Consider the following 22,078-nt stretch of genomic DNA (forward strand, 5'->3'; position numbering starts at 1 on the left):
CCTTTTCATTGAATATATATTCTACTCATGAAGAACGATCTATCTGAGCAAACCGTACTTATGCTTTTTCGTAAAATGCTAATTTTATCGAAAACAGTACAAATATAGTAGATAAAACAAAAACTAGTTAGAACTTTTAATAAACTCCGGGATTTTCTTCTCATATTTTTTTGTAAAATAGATGCTACAACACTGAAAATATCTTTCATTGCTCTACTTGATTTATTGTTGTTTTAATACGTTATTTGTTAAATAATCACGGATTGTTCCAAAAAATCTATTCCCATCCTCCCAATTTATTCCCCTAACTAACAACTGATATACGTACAGAATTAAACTAGAACTCTAGGTGTGATTTATCATAAAAATACTGTTATTTGAAATTTATATATATTCCATAATATTATATAAATATCTTATTTTGAGTCACTCTACTTCAATGACTGTTGATTTAATACAGTATTTGATAAATAAACACGAACTGTTACAAAAAGTCTACTTCCCTAACTTCCAATTAGTACATGTAAGATTATAATAGGACTAGATGTGATTTATAATAAATGACTAATAGAATTTATTTAAAATTTATGTTACATTATATGGTGACTATATAAATATCTTATACCGTTAAATTAGTTCACCGATCGCTGTATAATGACACGTTTGCACGATATGTATTATGTTATGTGTAAAAGATGGTAGATGTGTTATATATATACATATGTATGTAGTTTGACGAAGATGGCAGTTTAAACGATATTGACAATGTTATTTGGATAACAGTAACATTATTAACAGAAATGTCATAATTAAACTGGAGAGCTGTTGTATATTGACATGATTTATTGTTAAACAACAAATGGAAATTACCTGACCTTTTTAATATAAGAGTGTACAAATTTATTTGCCAAAAATTTTTGACGTTTTCTTACTTAAGTTAACAATGGATTTAATTGAAATGCAACGATACGATATTCTCATCCAAGAAATAGAAGGCATAGACGATTACTTGGGACCAACTTTTCGGTATGTCAATTTAATTAGAAAGTTCGTCGTTTATCAAAAATTTCGTTAAAAGACGCGCTTTCGGGGTATCATCCCTTCACGCAGATGCAATATTTATCCCGCATATGCGCACTAGAAGGGTTGAGAACGCGGGTGGACACCCCCGTGTTAGAATAAAGAGAAGTAGAATTAGGGTACTATTATGTCAAGGTTGTCAACTAACCAAGTTGGCAATCTATTGTCAACTATGGTTCCAAAGCACGAATATCTGCTGTATGAGATAGAATCTACAGATACTAATAGTATAGGCCTTGTTTTCAGGTATTATCATTGTCAGGCATTTACTGAAGGGAGAAAACTTCAAAGTGAAAAATAGAAACCGATATAAGTATTGTTACTTTTACTCCTTTCCTATTTTGTTTTTTATAGAGCAATTTACGATGGCCACGAACATCAGAAGTTCATGGAAAAACTTGATGAGCGTATCAAGGCACATGACAAAGATATCGAAAGAATGTGCAATCATCATTATCAAGGTTTTATTGATTCAATCAGAGAACTTCTGCAAGTTCGATCTCAAGCGCAACAGCTTAATGTCAGTCTATATCTTGAGATTGATTCTTTAGGTGAAATAGAGAAGTACGATTTTATAAAACATCTTTTTTATAGGCTGAAATACTGGAACTTGATAAACGTATTACTGCCACTGCTACCAAAGTAATAGAGAAAGGAGAAGAACTTGTTAAAGCACGCAAAGTAGAAAGCAACATGGCTGCTGCAGTGGATAGTCTTACTATGTGTCTTCCTGTTTTAGCTGCCTATGCAAAGTTGCAAAAACAGTTGAAAGACAAGCGTTATTATCCAGCTTTAAGAACATTGGAGCAGCTAGAGCATCATGACTTACCAAAAGTAACAAATTACAGATTTTCTTCACAAATTACTCAACAAATCCCGCAGTGAGTAATGTCACAAGATAAAAGACTATTTATTTTTACAGCAGAATGTAACTAGAGAGTAATTTACACAGACATATTAAGTGACATTAACTGACTGATAGATTACAATAATTTTAGACTACGTGAAAATATAAAGGATGCTTCCATGTCTGATTTAAGAGACTTTTTAGAAAATATTAGGAAATATTCACCAAAAATTGGTGAAGTTGCCATGAGACATGTAAGTAAGATTCGAGGAATTCTTTTTGTAAAGATTTAGTTTTAACTTTTATTCATACAGTACAGTACATTGATCCATTCTTTGCTATTAGACACAAGAACAATTAACTGTTGAAGCAGAAATTATTGGTAGAAAGAAGAGGAGATCTCATACAACAAATTCCTTATCAAATGAGTCAGAAGAAGAATTAAGTGCTCAAGACTTAATGGATTTCAGTCCCGTTTATCGCTGTATGCATATTTATACCGTGCTTCGTGAAGGGGAAACGTTTAAAGCATACTATAGACAGCAAAGAAAGCAGCAAGCTAGATTAGTTTTACAATCGCCTATTAATATGGTAAATATTAGTAAGTAATTATTAGTGCAGTAACTATTCTATATTTTTAATTAAATTTTTCACTTTATGTTTCCAGCATGAGAGTATAACTGGTTATCAAACATATTTACAAGGCATAGTAGGATTTTTTGTAGTAGAAGATCATATTTTAAATACCGGAAATGGTCTAGCCACACGCGCTTATTTAGACGAGCTATGGCAAATGGCACTATCAAAAATCGTGAATGCATTGCGCACCCATTCCGTAAGTAATATCAAAATTATTCTCGAGTATTTTATATGATCAAATATTATAATTTTTTAGGCCTATTGCACGGATGCTACACTCATCCTAAAAATAAAAAATCTTATAATGCTATTTAATACAACATTAAGGGTAAGTAACTTAGTGCATTGTAAATATGTTATTAGTATTTTCTAATTATTCCTTTTTTTTGGGGGGGAACAAGAATTATGGCTATTCTGTAGGACAACTTTGGGATTTATTACAAGAAATTCGAGTGCATTATAATGAAGTTCTAATGCAACATTGGGTTCAAGTGTTTAGAGACATTTTGGATGAAGATAGTTTCTTACCAATTCAGGTACATTTTTTTGTTATAAGAGATTTTATACTTTATATACACTGGTATATTTTAGGTCACAACGCAAGAAGAATATGATAATGTTCTTGGTTTGTTTCCGTACCATGACGAGGAATTACAAAAAGTAGATTTTCCAAAAAAATTTCCATTCTCGGATATGGTACCAAAAGTCTATCAACAAGTAAAGGAATTCATTTATGCTTGTTTAAAGTTTTCGGAAGACTTAAATTTCACTCAAACGGAAATAGATGAAATGATTTGCAAGTCGACAAATTTATTACTAACGAGAACATTTAGTGGATGCTTGTCGTCATTATTTCGAAAACCATCATTGGCTCTTCTACAAGTTGTTCAAATTATAATAAATACTGGTTATCTTGAAAAATCTACGAAATATTTGGAAGAATTTATGTCTAATATTACAGGGTAGGTTAACTAAATAAATTATGAATATTTATTTTATTGTAATATCGTCTAATGATATTGTAGAACACCACATGAAGGACAGTTGAGTTGTATGGGTGTTGAATCAGCTATGTTTAGAGTTGCAAGGGACGATGCTGAAAAACAAATCTGCGAGAAATTAAAGAATAAACTTGATGAATTTTTAGAATTAGAAAACTACGATTGGAATTTGGCAGAACCTCAAGGGCACGCGTCTGGCTTTATTACCGATCTCATAGCGTTTTTGCAAAGTACTTTTACTTGTTTTACCAATTTACCGGTACACATTTATCATATTATAAGAACTTATCAATTCTATATTCTTGTAAATATTTCATAAAAATCAAAGCGAATTTATATTCTAGGATGAGGTTGCGCAAGTTGCGTGTCAATCTGCCTGTTCTCATATAGCGAAATCTATACTAGGAATAATAATTAGTGATGATGTGAAACAAATATCTATGGGTGCTCTTCAACAAGTCAATTTAGATACAATACAATGCGAACGTACGTATTTCTGACTTTTATTCTTAAATAAGATGTACAATATATGGTTACAAAATATTTTGTGGTGATATTGAATTGATTCGAACATAAATTAGAAAAAAATCTTTTAACTTTTAGAATTTGCTGCCTCGGAACCTGTTTCTGGTTTACCCGAAGGTATCCTACTTCAATATTTTGCACAATTAAGACAATTACTAGACTTATTTATGAGTTGGGACTGGCCTACTTATTTTCACGACTATGGCCATGAATCAAGTAAATATCATCTGGTATCTCCAAACATGGCTGTACTTTTGTTAGAGAAGTATGTACCATGCCTTTTTATTCCATGTAATACTGTACTATATTATCAATATCTACATTTTAGACGTATTATACTTACAGATTAAAAGAATCTGACAAAAAGACAGTATTTTCTGTATTAAAGAAAAGTGAGCGGGATAAAAAAAAGCTTCTAGAGACTGTGTTGAAACAGTTACGTCAATTAGCACAAACTACACAACAGTAAATGAAGATAAAGTTAGTATGTACATACCTCAGGAAGAGATTGTAAATACATAATTTTTAATATATATAAATATGCTTACAGCATAATTATTTAGAAACATATTATAATAAAATGATTGTGACAAAATTTTCATTGATCAGTCATATATGCTTCCTGATATTGTCATGATACGATGATTATTAATATAGTAACTTCCCTGTTACATTATGGCTTACACTTTATTGTGCTTATCTTATGGTATCAACTTTTCGATGCTCGATTATGTTGCAATCACCTTTTTTTTTCTTTTTTTTTTGTTATTATCAACCATTTCATGAAATATTGAATTTCAGGCAATAGAATATAATACATCACATAAGTTCCCATTACACTTATTATTTTAATTGTTTTCCTCCTAAATTGGCATTATTATTTTACATTTAAATGAGTTACATATTGTACAATAACTGTACAGTGGATAAAGTATGGTGTATAAAGTCCCAATTCCTAAGTCTTACAGATGTAATTATCTTCAGAATTAAATATTTAAAAAATTAATATAATTCTTTAAAGTTATCCGAATTTTCACGCTGATTTAATGATGCTGAACATTTATATCGAAATATAAAGTAAATACATATGTAGATAGGTAATCATATTATGAGTAATAAAATAGATTAAATACAAATCAACAATAATTCTTGTAAAGTAATACCAAGAGCTTAGAGTTCGATTCATGAATCAATTCGGTAAGTATTTAATAGAGGCAAAACAAATTAATAATATGCATATATAGACCAATTATGATGCATGTGGCACAATTTAATTGGTGATGTATAATAGTTTTGACTAATCATCAATATTGTCGGGATCCACATCATCAGGTAGCATGGAATACTTGTTGGAAGCTACGAAATTCTGAAACAGAAAGAAGTTATTTATAATTATTGTGATCAAGATTAATTAAAAGAATCTCCTACTTACTGGAGCTTGTTCATCCTTTGCCTTTGGCATTCTACTGACATCGTCTTTCTCTCTATCTCGTCGATCTCTGCAAATATAATGCAATTAAAACACATACGTTATACATTAATACTACCTTCTTCCATGGTCTTGTTACCTGTCTCCACCACGAGTATCATTTGATCTTGGGGGACCTCTAGAAGATGGTCGTCCGCCGCGAGAAGAGGGCTGACCTTTAGAATCTCCATATTGATCTAAATTGTACAGAAAGCATTGTACCATATCATAAATTATTTTAGCTCAGTTTAGTTATAATTACCACTCAAATTTACCAGAATAAGCAGGTTGATTTCGTGGTGCTGATCTTTCATTTCGTCGACTTCTGTCATCTTCGGATCGCCAAGTCTGCCGACCCCTCTCTCTTTCTTCCCGGCCCTCCTAATAAGAGTAACAAATACATGGTAGATAAAATCATGTGACATATGACACACGTTAGAAAATTTTACATGATGAACTTACCCCATTACGTTTACCCCAAGTACCATCTTTAGAACCGCGTTTTTCTGAATCTCTAAAAGGACAACTAATTGTTAAATATCTTAAGACGAATTATATTCAAGTATTCAAGCAATTTTCCAGTTTTCCGTACCCGTCCTCTTTGGATTTTGATTCGGCGTACGACTTCGCAAGACGTTCCTCTATTTCTCTTTCTCTAGCAGTGGTATCTACAGGTCTTGCAGCACCAAATATATTTGTGGAGGAAGCTGGTGTAGCTGCAGATTGTTGTTCTTCTTTTGCAACAATAGGCTCAATAGGCTTCGTACGAGGCTGTAGCTGCAATTTCGGCCTAGTCCTCAATTCAGCTATAATATTCAATATCCTTTAGGTAGTTAAAGAGTACAGTTTTTTTTTATACATTTTATTTATTATAAAAACAAATAACACTCACGTTTATTTTCTGTAGGGGGTTTTCCTTGCCTGCGTTGGCCATCACGATCCCAATCAGAATCTCCATAATTACGACGCGAGCCGAAACTACTTCCTCTGTCTCCTCCATCTCGATCTCTGCTACCTTTATCATAACGAGACCATTCTCTATCTTTGTCTTCATCTCTGAAACCACCTCTATCTCTGAATGTTGGCCTTGTTCTGTCACTACTTTCACGCCAAGCACCAGGCTTATTATCATAGTCGGAACCTAGTTGATTATTAATTGTGTAATTTTCTCTCAATTAATTACAAGTATATAATGGGAATCATCATATTATATAAGCATACTTTCACGATCATCTCTTCGGTCTCTGTTATCATACCGACTCCGGTACGAATCTCCTTCTGATGTTAGATTTTCGTCTCGTGGCCCGCTTCTCCAATCTCCGGATGTACGTTCAGGATCATAATCATTGTCTCTACGATTATCTCGACCCATTCGACCTCCACGACGATCATCATTAACGCTATTTGAAACATCAATTCGTACCCTCCTAGTTTTCATGGGCTAGGAAAGTAAAAATTCATACACAATTATGTCATTGTAGAATACTCCGAATTGAAAACTATAGAAACTTACTGTATTAGATAAACAAAGAGCATCGATTAAACTTTGACGGTCTTCAAATTCAACATATCCATATCCTTTGAGTTTATTAGAATCTTTTGGCAAGCGTATGTTAGAAATCTAAAAGATAGTAATGATAATCCAAGTTAAAATAGTAAATATAAATTCTCTAGTATTGCTTAATAAAGATAAATAGATAAAAACACTAACCTTCATGTTTGCAAAAAATTCTGTCAAATATGCTTCATCTACCTCATAAGGAAGATTAGAGAGATATGCTACATAAGGTGGATTAGAAGGGATATCTTCATCTGCAACACGTGGACCTCTTGCAGCTCTTGGAGCAGTTGGCAGAATCACCGGTTCTTTGCTACTTCTTGATGAGAATCCATCTACCAAATAATAATACTTGACATTTTTTGCAGCAATTTATAATTTTTAAATACTTTATGTTTTCATAATAGCAATGCCTAATTTTAAGCATGTTAGGTATTCATCTATCTCTCTCTCTCTCTCACACACACACACGCGCACGCACGCACGCACATATATATATGTATGTATGTATGTATGTATGCATGCATGCATGCATGTATATGCACACACATGTACACACACGCGAACACACACACACACACATGCACAAATGTATAAGCTAAAATGAGACCTTAAAGATAAAAGCATAAAAAAACGAAAGGGATCTATAAATTTATTTTACCATGTTCTTCTTCCATTTCTTCAATCCAGCTGCTCAATGGTTTAACTGGCACAGTGGGTGTTGCACCCCCATCAGCAAGGAATGACATTAAATCGACAGTTTTGCACTTCTTCTTTTTCCCTTTTTTGCCTTATAGAAATAGATACATGTAAAAATTAGCATTTTTAACGGGAATTTTTAATATATAAAAGTGCAATATTGAAAGCACGCTGCGTTTCGCGGAAAGTTTGGTTATGTCGTGTAAAAAATGGTAAAATTCCAACAATATCAAGGTGTCTTATATCGAAAATATTCTCGAACAAACGAAATAATAGCAGTTTAATTTTATTCTATGGGATAGTTTACCTGAAGACATGGTTACGACTTGAATTTAAAGCAATGCAAATCAAATCCGCGTTCCAATATACCACACGATCAACCTCAGGATCCATAAGGCATGAAACACGTTTTAGAAAGATGCAAGTCGACCAACCTTGTACACTTGTACGTCACAAAATCAGTTGGAAGGTTTGCACATTTCTACAAACATTCTATGCAAATGAAATATACAAATAATATTATATTGTTTGGCGCAGTTATATCTATTCATTTCTATTGCCAAATATTTTTGCCAAAAATATCGATCAGCATGTTTAAGTTCCTTAACTAATTATATGAAATTAGAAATATTGAAAAAATTCCTATTTCTTGAAATTCGCTACGATTTAGCTTAAAAAGGAACATCCATGACCGTAAAAGATAAAAGTGTTATCAGGGTGATATTTATTTAGAATTTTTCAATTGAGAGATACCAACAGAGACGGTTACTAGGAAATTTCGGAACACACGGTTAACTTGAGATAGTGACTGTTACAGGAAGCAACTGCAAAGAAGCAGTCTATCTAAGTCACGTGATCGTAACATAGTGTGCTGAAGACATGGCGGACAAAGAGGAGACTGAGAGAACCATCGCCGAAGACATCGTTGTCACCAAGTATAAAATGGCCGGTGACATCGTAAATCGTAAGAAAACGACTTAACGTTCACTAATGAAGCCGAACGAATAAAAGTGAAATTGCCTGATTCATGCACGGGCTCCTTAATGTCTTATTTTCCGCCTGGCCATATGGAATGTGGCGCGCTAATGCCGGGCTCCCTTACCATGTGGGATAGTTGGCACCGACTATTACGTTTTGATAACTTGTCGATGCTTTCAATATTCTATACTTTCCTAACAATTGATCGACAACAAATTACTTATTTTTCATTACGTAGCTCGAAAAATTGTCCGTTTCATTTCATTATTGCAACGTAACAATTTTACTATGCAGGAACCATAATCCGTTTGCAACTCTGTATGTGTTTCCATTTCCGCAAAAAGACCATCTAGACGGATGTTCAATGAAAACTTGCGCTGTATGGCTCGCATCGTATTATGTTTGGAATTTATTATCATTTGAATAACATATTTAGTTGCAATATTATTTTATATCATATATAATGAATAAAAGGAGAACCGTATTCAAAATATCCACGAAATTATCTGAGACGTGTTTGTTTGAAATTTTGCATATAAATGGGTCATCGATTCCAAATGTTAGATTTTTTGTTAATTTTGAAAAACAAAAGTTGGAAAGAAACATTGATTATAACTTTTGATTCCAAAAAATATATTTAAATCTTCTTTGCGTTAAAAAATCACAAAAAATAAAAATTTAATGCGTTTTACATTTTTTAAATGTAATTTTCATTCGATGTTTTTATTTTTCGTGGGACCTAAAAAATATCGAATATTGCGAAACTCCCTGAATAAATTTAGCTCAATTTTGTACTGTTTGAGAGATAATTATAATTTTTAAGCATTTTTTAAATCTGTGAAGGATAAGAGAATTAGATGAAAATTATGAAGCAAAATTTGAAGCAAATCTGTATATGCATACGTATGTGTCTAGTACTTTCGTAATTTCGTGCATATTTTATAAATCTTACCTAGTGTTAGAAGTATTCGTTAGTACCTATAAATGATAAATGATTTCTTTCAATTCCAGGGGTATTAAAGCAAGTCTTAGATAAGTGCGTTGCTGGAGCATCAGTAAGAGAAATTTGTGAGATTGGAGATGAACTGATATTGGACGAGACCAATAAGGTCTTTAAAAAGGAAAAAGAGCTGAAGAAGGGAATTGCTTTCCCTACATGCATATCGGTGAATAATTGCATATGTCATTTTTCACCAATTGCAAGTGAACCAGATCTCATACTCAAAGATGAGGACATGGTAAAAGTGTAAGTTTATGATCCATGAATATAATACATTCAATATTATAAAATATAACTTATGTTTTCATTTTCTAAAGTAATTATTATCTTCTATTTTTAGAGATCTTGGAGCACATGTTGATGGCTTCATAGCAGTTGTGGCACATACTATTGTTATAGGTTCTTCGTCACAAAAAAAAGTTACTGGTAGAAAAGCAGATGTAGTGTTAGCTGCACACTATGCATCACAAGCCGCATTGAGGCTTTTACAGCCAGGTACAGAGGTAAGTTATTTTATATATTTTACGCTTCTGTATCTAGAAATTGATTAAATTTCGCGTTGTTTATGTAGCCTTTTTTTGTTTACAGACGTACACGATAACGGAGACAGTAGAAAAAATTTGCGATGTGTACAAGTGTAAACCAATTGAAGGAATGTTAAGTCACCAATTGAAACAGTTTAAGATAGACGGAGAAAAAACTATTATCCAAAATCCAAATGATGCACAGAAGAAAGAACATGAAAAATACACTCTTGAAGCTTATGAGGTATAGTTCATTCTACATATGTATATAATGTGATATGTAATCAATTAGAATAGAGAAAATGCAATATATGTGGATTTTTTAAATTATAGGTATACGCAATGGATGTGCTGGTTAGCACTGGCGAAGGAGTGGGCCGAGAACAGGACACCCGGGTTACTATATTTAAAAAAACAGAGGAAACATATCAACTGAAATTGAAAGCGTCTCGCATGTTTTACTCTGAAGTCACTCATAAACACGGCCTTATGCCGTTCAATTTACGTACTTTCGAGGACGAGAAGAAGGCAAAAATGGCAGTTGTAGAATGCGTAAATCATAGGTTGATTGAACCATTCCAAGTAAGTCTGTTACTTATGTATAACTCTTTGTTTTTATATTTCATTAAAGAGTTTTATGTCATTACATTTTTATTACTGTTCTAGGTACTATATGAAAAACCAAATGAATTTGCTGCACAATTCAAATTCACAGTACTAGTAATGCACAATCGGCAACACAAGATTACAGGAATTCCTTTAGACCTTGATATTTATCAATCGGAATATGCTGTTAAAGATCCTGAATTGAAGGTGTGAATTACGTATTATTCTTTTTTCAATTCTTTCTCTTCTAGTGGGTTCTGTTATTAATTAATTATTTTGTTTATAGACCCTTTTGTACACCTCGGTAAACCCGAGAACTGCAAAGAGAATGAGGAAGAAGGCAGAGAAAGCTGCAGGTGAAGTGGCGATGGAAGTTGATGCCAAGGCCTAACACAACCGTTTTAGCGTTCTTCATGACGTATTAACATCATGCACTTTGTGTTATCTTTTGTTAAGCAGCTTCAGAGCAGAAATTAGACACTTTTTAACGTCACTATACCTCAAATATTTGTCTTTTTGTTGAGACGACATTGATAAATCGTGATTCTTCATATCGTTATACCTTTCGCATTTTTATATTGCTGTTTGTTTAATTAAATAACTGTGTCTATGTAAATCCAGGAATTTCTATGATAAAAAAGTGTCGTATTCTGCCCTGGACAATTCGGACTTCACGACACTTATTATGCCACACTTACGTTTTTATACCGGACTATTTTTTCATGGACCATGGTATTATTATACATGAAACAATGATTATTCATAAGACATTTTACAGCCGATGTATTACATTTCGAACATGTGAAATTTATTTTTCAAATAGTGGTCGAAATATAATGAATGTATTGTGCGACTTAATTCGGCCGAGCCAGAAAGTGAAACGCACGTGCATTCATATGTTTCTTTTATGAAAGAAACGAATAAAATGCGAATTTGATTTTGTAAATGTTTTTGGGTTATCGAAGAAAACTATCTCATGCTGATTAATGTCTCTTTCATTATGTAAACGAAAAGATACTTGAAAAGAATCACAGTTAATACGTTCTGCAGTTTCTGAATGCACTGCCCAGCGTGACACAACTTACTTTGACACTAATGCTAGTTTTGCACTAGCTGATTTTGTGCATCTTGTGTCTAGCGAATTAATAATTCATACTATAAAAAGAAAACACCTAATTTCGAATTGTACAATTGAAATGAGAATGTCCATATTGGAATTCCGCATAAACGATGAAATGCCAATGAACCTCGAAGTGTTTCGTTGTAAGAATTCCCCAACCGTCAAAAAATATTTTATTCTTATTCAGTTTAACTTGATGCAAATTTTACCGACAATGAATATTTAAAGTAAACATATTACTCAAATGATCATAGGAGCATTTTGTTATTCACATTCAAATGGAAAAAGAAGGACGTCTTTCTAAGAACAAAAGATTCTTGGCGAGTGACTAATTGTCTTATCGAGGTAAAAAAGCGAAAATTATGAAATATTGATACAATGTAATAATAGTTTTATATAAGGATGATAGATAATGTATTTGTTCTAGATATTTTTTCTACTCAAATTGTGCATATGTCGAATGTTACCGAGTGTGCTTGTAAAACAAAAGATGTTTTGGGTTATCGTGCACTGTCCTTCATTTGCTCTAATCGGAGCATATAGTGTCCATCCATTCGATTTGGTATTATACTTTCAATAAAAGTATTTACTAAATATGGAAAGATTGGATCCGTAGTATTTTTCGTTCGTTACGGATAAGTCATCAATAAATGCTTATAATGCAAAAAAGGACTGTGCACAAAATTCATACTTAACATAAAATTTAATACGATGAAACGAGAGAAATTGTTATTAAAAAGATATTAATGACAAGCTAACAAGTATAGATTTTGACACGTGCATATTTCGCGAGTCATTTAAACTGCTCCTTTTTTTCTCTTTCAAAATAGTCATACTAATGTATTGATCTGTAAGATACTGTCTATTTCTGAAGAGACACACGAAATTTATCAACAAAAAAGTTAACGATCGAAAAAGATAGAATTTTACGGATTATATAACTCACTAATTTTTCTATGATATATAATCTCTGATGAAAGTGAAAAACGAAACATCAGAAATATAGAATCATATTTGCAACTGTGTCTTTATTGTTAATATAACAGGTATGTCATATGAACTAATATAGTTTTAATATTTGCTTCTGTTATATATAAGTATAGTCACAAGGACTGGTACTATAAAAAAAAAAAGAAAAAAAAAATAGCAATACCATACCAGTTTATCACATAAAATTAGGATGAATCAATATATTAAAAATAATGTTCAAAGTAAATGTTATCGTGTGATATCTATTTATAGATTCGGTAAAAAATGATACTACATTGAACATATTTTCGTTTTTATTTCGGTAAGAATAATGTTGATGAACTATTCATGTCGACATTATTTTTTAAACTGACAAAAAAGCAATACAAGTACTGTAAATATATATAATGATTTGTAGTGATAAATTTATGAACAAAATGAAGGATTTTCTGATTATCACATATCTGAATTACAATATACAAATTTTAATTTTAATACAATTGCATTAGGAGTGGTAATATCAGCGACATTTATCTCACTGCCGTGTCTAAGCCCGAGTTCGATCAGCGTTTTTGTTAGATTCTCACGAGTTCTCTCCTCAATACTCGTTACAGTTTGCATATACAACGTTTTATTTTTCCCATCAATGTACGCCGTGAGACCTGGATTTTTCATTTGCAAGTCTGGCCTTTCACACAAGTTCTCTATCAAGTCTTTCAATTTGAATTTAGGATTACTAATTTCGATTTCTTTTGGAATTTGACTACACGCCACGCAATCTTCTTTCTTTTCTGCTTCATAAGTGTAAGTATAAATTCCATCTACATCATTCAGCACCTTTAGAAAAAGGAATTATCTGCTTATTACGTTGCATCCTTAGATTTCTAATTAAAATCAAAATAACAAAAATACCATATAGTTATTTAGCGAAGCACTACAACTGCTAGCAAGTTTAAATGCCTCGGTAGCACATGTTGCAGCAATGACAGCATTTGTAGATGCCACAGCAGGTATAATATTTTTGACTACACCTTGCACTAATCTGTATGTTAATCCTTGTATTCCAAATTGAGCTGCTCTTTCATTAGATTTTTCATAAATCCAATTTATGTGCTGAGGATCATCTCCATCTATCGCACAATCAAATGGATTTTCTTTTGGCCATTGAATTACTTTCACATACTCTATACAATGTTCTGGTAGGCGTGGAGTATTTGCTATTGTACACAATGGGTATGTCACCTATATTCCAACATAATAGTAGTTGACAGAAGAGTTATATTTATTTGTTCAATGTAAAAAAATATTTTCAGTACATGTACCTGAGGAGGATATAAATCCAAAGTACATTCAATGCAAGCAGATAGACCGGGTAGTATTACTCTCGCATTTCCTTTAAAACCTTCCGTTCCTCCATCAATCATGGGTATTACAGTGGACCGATCAAGTTCACCATCTTCATAAACTAATAAAGACAACAGCATTCCATTGATCCATCTTCTTGCAATGATCGAATCTAGACCACAAATGACTATGTGAAATTGTCTATAAAATTCTTCATCTTTATCCTGTATTTTGCAACAATGTGATATAACATTGCAGCCTGGTATTCTACTATTGACAAACTTTGCAGCTACTTCCGCTTTTGACGAGCCGATATCTTTATGGCGGAAGAGAAATTGCCTGCAATTTTTTTTTATTAATTTCTCTGTTCTTCTTTAATAAACATTTTGATAAATTCTTTTGATGAATCATCGTATATTTCCGTACCGGTTGAGGTTAGATAATTCAATCGTGTCCATATCGATTACATGAATTTGTCTAAAACCCATCAACCCTAAATCTTTAAGCAATTCGCATCCTAAACCACCGGCGCCAATGACGAGAATCTTGCAATTGTCTAATAAAAATTGCAATGTTTCTGGCGATGGTTCAAAATCTGGTCTACAAAAAGGACCTGTTCTTTCTAATACTTTTCGTAAATTACTCCATCGTCTATGCATGTGATCGGGACTCATCGTTGAAATATCGTTAAAACGTATTAAAAAATCACTTCCTAAATGATACTAAAGTATATATGTTTTAATCAAACATTTTTATATACTTTGTAATCTAACCAAAAAATTCAAACATTCGTTGTGCTTGAAGTACCTAGCATTTGCGACAACAACTCAGTGCGTGTCAGATGAATTGACGGAGTAAACACGATTGATCACGTGAAATTTTAGCTATTACCATTGGCTGGTAGGTCGCTAGTGAAAAAAAGCGTTTAAACCAAGTTACTAAACCTAATACCAAATAATATCCTTGATTAAGGGGTAACAGTGAACAATCTGATTAGTATTTCTGACTTTCTCCAAACTTTGATATGTTAAAACGTACTATTTAAATAAACAAAATATCATAAAAAGAAGATTCGCAACAAATTTCAAGTGTTGTTAATTTTGCTCTGAAACTAAACCTGAACTTAACCTCGATCTAGCAAAGCCCGCCAAAAATTTCATTTTAATTTCGCGATTCGGTCACTAATGTTATACCGTCAAGATTATCGATGAAAAGCGTCTTCTTTGGTTTCGATGATTTGAAATATGTATAAAGCTCAATAGTTTGAACAATTTTTTCCTATACATATAACCGGCGGTCAGTTTTAATTATATACAAAAATATCCCAGCCGCTCGGCGATAACTTTCAAGCTGGGCTAGGTTAGTTAGAAATGAGAGTGCTCACGCTTATGGCCCTGGTTGTCCCCGGACTAGTGCTGCACCTTGCGGTCAAATGCTTAGATCAACTAAAGTTAGTATATACAAGAACCTATAAAATTAGGGATCTGCCTTGTTTGGTTGCACACTAGCACAGACAAGAACCTATCGAGTACCACGTTTCAAGAACCTACTTAATTGTACGGTTCTACGGGAAAGTTCATATTTACTTTTCTATCTGAGTTTTTTTTGTGTATTCTTTGTACAATCGTCAATTATTACTTTACTATGTAAGAAAATATTAAAAGCGAATTAAAGGCAGTCACGTTTACAGCATATTCTGTGGATTCGGAAATGCCGAACTCGCGTAGTTTTACTTCGACGTTCGTTCACTTTGACGATTGCAGTTACAAATGTAATAAATACGGTTAAACATGTTAATTACAAATGGTAACACCCTAAAAGTTTCGATAGAAATGATAATAAATGTTATTATTTTGCATAAATTTTATTTGGAAAGATAATGGTAAACATTACTTCCTCGCCCCGTCTGATACATTAGAGTTTTACATTAAATCCTAAATTTTGTAAATCTTTTGCCATTGATGCTACAGTTTGAACAGACAAAGGTTTCAGAGGTGCACGTGGAGGTCCAGGATTGATGCTCGTTAACAGAGTCATTGCTGTTTTCATAGTTTCTACCCAGGTTCCTGTAACATAATTACAACATTAACGATTAAAAGAGGGGAGTATGGTGCTAAATATAGATTGTTTGTAAAATTATTATTTGTATTTCTAAATTTCTATAGTTCTTTTCAACCGAAGTTATACATGTTGCAATAAATAAGATTTATTCTTCTGTAAAGTAATGTGTAATAAATTTAAGGAAAATTATTCGATGATTTGAATGGAATTGAACGGAATGAAATTCCTGAAATTCAGTATTGCCATCTCGTTTAGATCGAAATAGGTTTTACATAATTTTTTCATAAAATAGGGAATAAGATAAAGGAATAGCTTATAATTAAACTACAGGAAAAAGTAAAATAAAACCAAATCAAAGTGTACTAATTTAAAAGAAAATACCAAAGAAAGCTTCAAACTTGTAAAGAATTAAAAAATAGATTTTCTAAAAAGGCGTCGTTTGAATCGTGTTAGGTCAAATTATTTTGATCGAATCTTGTAAAATCAAGTTTCTGACAAAACAGACTTGGATGTATAGTGATTTTTACTATATGTATATGACACATAATTGAATTTATGCTTTTGGTAATATTTTTAGACGAAAGAAACGTTTAATTATAATTTTACCATATTTCGATACATTCATCACAGCGTCTGTCAAACGTTGTTGCGTTTCTCTTCCTTTCATGACGTTTCCTGCAAGACCGGCTGCGAGAGTTTCGAGTACAATTTCAGGGAACATATTTGAACCTGTTGTTATAACAGAATGCATTCCTAATGCACAAGCAGCGGTTATCAACTGAAACGAACACAATAATAGTATCGTATGAGTTTCTTACTATATATTTTTATATCGATTTTTGAAATTTTAACTCTTTAAGCAATCGCTTGCATCTAATTTGAAAAATTCGACAAGCGAAACGTGTTAAGATTCTTAGGATCGATTAGAACCAGCTAATGTGACACGTTTTACATCAAAGATTTATATATACCTAAATGTCTTAAAGGTACCTACGTGTTTTACATAAAATGTAACTAAAATCAATTTCATGGAAATATGAGTAACATAATGTGCCAGTTTATAAAGTGTTTTTTACATTAACAAGTAATAGTTTATATGTTTAAGATGAGTTGGAAATAACTTGAAAAGTTGGTAAATGATAACGTTATTTCTATGGTAAAGTATCTATGTAAACAAACGTACACAACATATACGTGAATATACGGAAAGAATTAATATGCGTGTACTAATATTTTCGTCTTATTTCGGCCTCACGAATCACCGCTTAAATTTCCTGACGCCTGTAGCCGAATATCCTGTATATTACCTACAGAGTTAACGTTAAATATGATATTTAAAAGGATAATAAAGAATACCTGATCGTTTCCAAGGAATACGGCGAATTTATTGTTATTAACATGAAAAGCTTGAGCACCTTCGTCTAAGTTGGGACTTGTGAATTTTATTCCTACGAAAGTTGGGATCTCCTCCTCGTTAACCGATTCAAGAAACTGCGTCATATGCACTGAAAAAACGCCAATACCCTTTTAAATACATAATATTTCATATCGTAGGAATTTGCTGCCATACGATATTTTTATTAATAATCAGACGAAGAAAATATATAAGTGTAGACAGATATATATATATATAAATGACAAAGGATTTTCTATATTGCCATGATAACTGTATATTAATCGTTTGTCAATAAGAGAGAGATTGAGAGAGAAAGTGATATTTTACAAATCAGTTTTGACGATTCCTCAGAATGTTTAAATGAAAAGAGAGATGGAAATTATATTAAGGTAATGTTTACAGCGTATTACAATTGAACATCGTAAGATTAGGACGCGTAATTGACAGAATTGCTATAACTGTAATTATCAGCTTACCATCAACGTTAGTCAAGCTCGGAATATGATAATATAGAAGCGGTGTATTTGGAGCTGCTGAACTGACTAGCTTCAAATAATCCTTCAATTGCTCGGAAGTGCTTGGGCTGAAGTATAACTCCGGTAGACAGAGAATAGAATCTGCTTTAACGTTTTCAGCGTGTTTTGCCTTGAAATAAATATTGGTAGATGTAGTATCGAGTCAGATGTATCGAACTGTGATTTAGCGAAACGATAAAACGACATGTACTTATTATTAAAATATCTTGTCGTTATCGAGTAAGAAAATTGAATTTGAATGGTATTGAATTTTGCGTTAAAAGTTCTTCTACGTACGCTTCTTTTTAGCTGTCGACGATACCTATCTCAAATTTGATTTTATCAAAAACATGGCCTTAAACGAATATTTTAGTTTCTTAATACGTTTCTTTTACGTACAAGTTCAAGAACATCAGGAAGAGATGCACCGCCCACTTGAATCATCAAATGTTGCTTCGTTGTTTTGACAGCATTTGCCCACGCCTCGGCAACTAATTTTCTTTCGCTCGTAGTCATGGATGGGCCTTCCCCGGTCGTTCCATTTACTATCGATTACAAATTTTTCCTTCTATATATAATTCCGTTTTCAAATTAATAAATAATCTCTTACGTCGATAAATCGAATTGACTCCGGAATCTCGTTGACTACGGAACGTATTAAGGAACGTATCAAAGAAAAAAAAGGATCACGATCTTATTTACGAATGAGAATGTTTATCACTATTTTTTTAATACTATTAAACGATCGAATGGTGAGCACAATATACATATAAGTAGAGATATACAAAAAAGTGTAATTAATATACAGAAATTTGACTTTCGATCATGCTAAATTTGGACATCGATGATAATCGACGAATAAGATATTTTAATCGTACAAATAGTTAGAATCTTTACGTACCAAGAACTCCGGTGACTTTTTCCTTCGCCAAATGGTCGGCATACTGCGGTATAATCGACAAGTTTAAGGTTCTTGCGCTAAAATAAACAAATAGATAGAGTTATAATTTTATTAAAACGTTGTATTTCTAAATTGCTGCATTGCTGAACAATTCAAGCGGAATGCTTTGGATCGTCGTCTTGTAAATAAATTTTATTTCGAAATATTTAGCTATTCAGGTTTGTTTGAAATTTCGTCAACAAACACGAGAATTCCGGTCCCATTCGTCTTCATACGTCGCCGTATCATAATCCAGTTTTACAGTCGGTAGTAAATTTCTTTTTATTACGGTACATGTATATTTCTCTTTTCCCATATATCATGTCGTTAATCTAGGGCAAAAAGATTACTTTTACTCTAATCTCGGATGATTTGATCCCAACGATCTCAATATTATCTTTATCTATACGGTTTCTTTCAAAAGCTAATTTTTTTCTTCATGCGTGTTTGTTTCGCCTATATTTTCCTGCTTTTCCCGTAAGAATTCTGGACCACAATTGCAATTCTACAATTCGTCGTACACGTTCTTTCCGAAACTATCAACGATTATCCTAGCAAGTTTCGAAGCATCACAAAGGATATAACCTAACAAACACGAAGATGGTACCCCGCTGTGTTAGGTGGGGTAGCCACGATAATCAAACAGTTAAAAAATTTCACCAAATGTCCAAATCGGACAAATTGTGAATGTAAATTATTAAATAAAAAAAAAAAAGTTTCAAAGCAGAAATGCATACGTTCTCACCTACGTGTTCCCTATAATAAACCTCTCTTCTCTCCTCTGGAAGATCATTTCCTCCTTCGTCCTGTAGCGTTATTATAGGATACTAATCCGTTAATTTTTCCATTTTTAAATTACGTAGCGTACAGTCGACCATCTTTCTTCGCATGTTTCGCAATTTCTCGATAAGATCTTCCTTTTTACGTAGTTCCACTATCGATTCACACTCGCGCTCACCGATTTTCCTGATTTTTTCGTATTAAATGCAGACATGTTTAAAAAATTCACAAAATTACTATTCGCTACGAAATACTCGCACCTTACTCCGTGTCTTCGCATCGACTGGAACGTAACAACCACACGACTGCGGTGCTTACGTCGCGTGTATCTCTACGCGTCCGAATATTTCTATCGCTTTGGTAAACATAGTTATCTACGTAGGTAACGCTTATGTAACGCTCCCTATTCCATCGTCTGGTCCTATATACGTTGTCCGAATTCTCTTCTAATTTTACTCACGTATTATCGACGCCTGTACATTTATTCCATTTATCGCGGTATTGTGTCGTAAAGTGCGTCCTACACGCGAATTTCGTTTCTCGCCGGTGCAAGCATTCGAATATTTTAGCGAGCAACTATATCACGCATATACAAGACTACGACAACGAAAACATTGCCATCTGTTATAGGAAATTCGAGGTAATTAGGCAAACTCGGAATTTCATTCTTTGCACGAAATCAGAAATATATCGCATAGGAAATTTGATCTTCGTAGGTTTCGGTTAAGTCTCAACGAACAAGTTTTCGTTATTTCATTTCATTTACAAGTCCATATCGTTTAGTTTCACCGGTTTACACGATGCGATCTGTATACTTGCTACTATCTTCCGTTCCTTCGTTATACTAATATCGCTAAATATTAGATAAATGTTACGGAAATTACCTGTCGTTATTAAAGGGTGTGAATACCGGGGTGATCAGTCCCTTATAGTTGAACGATACTCTCTGTAATTAAAAGTAAGCAAATCTGTTATCAATGTATAATTTATCGTTGTAACATTTTATAGAAAAGAGGTAGGTCGTCTTCTAGTAGCACTTATAAATACATTTTTTGTCTCTATTTTCTACGTACGATGTACCGTTATATTTACATCGTATTTGTTGTATTAGTAATTTTTGATTGAACGAAGTAATTTTTATCATGGAAATATACATAGACGTAAGATGTCAAATATGTTTGAGGTAAACGCAAGCGTATTTGAGCGCAGTAGGAATAAATTTCTATGTGAGAATAATGATTTTAATTCGGATACATACGTACAATATAAAAGATACTATACGTATGTTTGAAGCTCTACAGCGTTATATCTCTTGAAATTTAAATTTACGTCGATCAGTATATGCAACAAGCATATAATTGATAGACGGTTCAGAGGTCAATTATTTTTCCCTTTTCTACCGATATAATCTAACGCGAATAACGACAGTAGATTACATTTAATTAGTCGAAGCATCGTTTGATTATATATTCGAATAACGATATTCCAAAATTGAACTTTTAAACAATTATTTTGTATTTGTTGCAAAATTTCCAGAGTTTCGGCACAGTTCTGGAAATTAGTATTCGAATGTATATTTCCGATTAAAATATTTTAAAATCTGTGGAAAACGAGAGAGATTTGATCATAGTCGGCTCGAACGTACGAATAGGTAAGCTGGAAAATGAATCTGTACGATAATTGACGTACGGTGTACATATGCATACGTACCGGCATTCTGGAACGTGTAGTGAACTCGTGGAGCTTCAATTAGGGTACTGTACGTAACGCGACGAAGAGGAATATTTTAACCATGGCTCTGATAAGATTCTCTCTGCTTAGTATCAAATATCACGTGTTACGTTTTGACTGATATCAATTTTTTGCCCTACAGTGCTAATAATATACAATATGTATATATACTTTCTTCACGCTTTATATATATTTTACTTTGACCCCGGTCGTAAATTCCCTCTACGATTATATCAGGTTGTTCGAAAAGTTTCTTTCGCTTCGTAAGGTGATAATAATTTCGTTCTACTTCTATTA

The 22,078-nt window shown here is 32.8% G+C and overlaps 5 protein-coding genes across 9 annotated transcripts; 2 read left to right on the plus strand and 3 right to left on the minus strand.

Moving 5' to 3' along the window:
• Position 1: 1 nt before the first annotated feature.
• Positions 2-4,687, plus strand: LOC122567145 (exocyst complex component 6B). 2 transcript variants are annotated; one of them, XM_043725408.1, is made up of 13 exons: positions 2-1,026; positions 1,435-1,600; positions 1,675-1,961; positions 2,079-2,181; positions 2,273-2,518; positions 2,595-2,762; positions 2,823-2,894; positions 2,968-3,102; positions 3,158-3,528; positions 3,592-3,826; positions 3,912-4,053; positions 4,171-4,357; positions 4,438-4,687. In XM_043725408.1, the coding sequence occupies exons 1-13, from the start codon at positions 944-946 to the stop codon at positions 4,559-4,561; spliced, it is 2,319 nt and encodes a 772-aa protein (XP_043581343.1). In that variant the 5' UTR covers positions 2-943; the 3' UTR covers positions 4,562-4,687. The 2 variants fall into 2 exon arrangements, with proteins under 2 accessions (XP_043581343.1, XP_043581342.1); XM_043725407.1 differs by lacking the exon at positions 2-1,026 and adding an exon at positions 1,040-1,326.
• Positions 4,688-4,916: 229 nt separating this feature from the next.
• On the minus strand, positions 4,917-8,291 carry LOC122567148 (eukaryotic translation initiation factor 4B-like). The gene is made up of 12 exons (XM_043725411.1): positions 8,125-8,291; positions 7,780-7,908; positions 7,272-7,453; positions 7,074-7,181; positions 6,782-7,001; positions 6,453-6,701; positions 6,153-6,366; positions 6,023-6,074; positions 5,836-5,941; positions 5,661-5,757; positions 5,525-5,591; positions 4,917-5,458 (listed from the first exon to the last, which is right to left on the minus strand). The coding sequence occupies exons 1-12, from the start codon at positions 8,132-8,134 to the stop codon at positions 5,390-5,392; spliced, it is 1,503 nt and encodes a 500-aa protein (XP_043581346.1). The 5' UTR covers positions 8,135-8,291; the 3' UTR covers positions 4,917-5,389.
• Positions 8,292-8,624: 333 nt separating this feature from the next.
• On the plus strand, positions 8,625-11,871 carry LOC122567153 (proliferation-associated protein 2G4). The gene is made up of 7 exons (XM_043725422.1): positions 8,625-8,781; positions 9,807-10,041; positions 10,136-10,298; positions 10,384-10,563; positions 10,653-10,901; positions 10,986-11,132; positions 11,212-11,871. The coding sequence occupies exons 1-7, from the start codon at positions 8,697-8,699 to the stop codon at positions 11,314-11,316; spliced, it is 1,164 nt and encodes a 387-aa protein (XP_043581357.1). The 5' UTR covers positions 8,625-8,696; the 3' UTR covers positions 11,317-11,871.
• Positions 11,872-13,310: 1,439 nt separating this feature from the next.
• On the minus strand, positions 13,311-15,665 carry LOC122567152 (NEDD8-activating enzyme E1 catalytic subunit). Its single transcript, XM_043725421.1, has 4 exons — positions 14,785-15,665; positions 14,337-14,697; positions 13,927-14,256; positions 13,311-13,851 (listed from the first exon to the last, which is right to left on the minus strand). Exons 1-4 carry the CDS (start codon positions 15,030-15,032, stop codon positions 13,471-13,473), a joined length of 1,320 nt encoding a protein of 439 aa, XP_043581356.1. The 5' UTR covers positions 15,033-15,665; the 3' UTR covers positions 13,311-13,470.
• A 541-nt stretch (positions 15,666-16,206) lies between these two features.
• Positions 16,207-21,857, minus strand: LOC122567154 (N-acetylneuraminate lyase-like). 4 transcript variants are annotated; one of them, XM_043725423.1, is made up of 8 exons: positions 21,761-21,857; positions 20,935-20,996; positions 19,232-19,308; positions 18,730-18,875; positions 18,292-18,460; positions 17,776-17,924; positions 17,026-17,197; positions 16,207-16,424 (listed from the first exon to the last, which is right to left on the minus strand). In XM_043725423.1, the coding sequence occupies exons 1-8, from the start codon at positions 21,764-21,766 to the stop codon at positions 16,273-16,275; spliced, it is 933 nt and encodes a 310-aa protein (XP_043581358.1). In that variant the 5' UTR covers positions 21,767-21,857; the 3' UTR covers positions 16,207-16,272. The 4 variants fall into 4 exon arrangements, with proteins under 4 accessions (XP_043581358.1, XP_043581360.1, XP_043581359.1 ...); XM_043725425.1 differs by lacking the exons at positions 20,935-20,996; positions 21,761-21,857 and adding exons at positions 20,020-20,236; positions 20,311-20,613; XM_043725424.1 differs by lacking the exons at positions 20,935-20,996; positions 21,761-21,857 and adding an exon at positions 20,020-20,613.
• Positions 21,858-22,078: the final 221 nt, after the last annotated feature.

The sequence above is a fragment of the Bombus pyrosoma genome, linkage group LG4 (genome assembly GCF_014825855.1).
Source record: "Bombus pyrosoma isolate SC7728 linkage group LG4, ASM1482585v1, whole genome shotgun sequence".
In the NCBI taxonomy this organism is placed as follows: domain Eukaryota; kingdom Metazoa; phylum Arthropoda; class Insecta; order Hymenoptera; family Apidae; genus Bombus; species Bombus pyrosoma.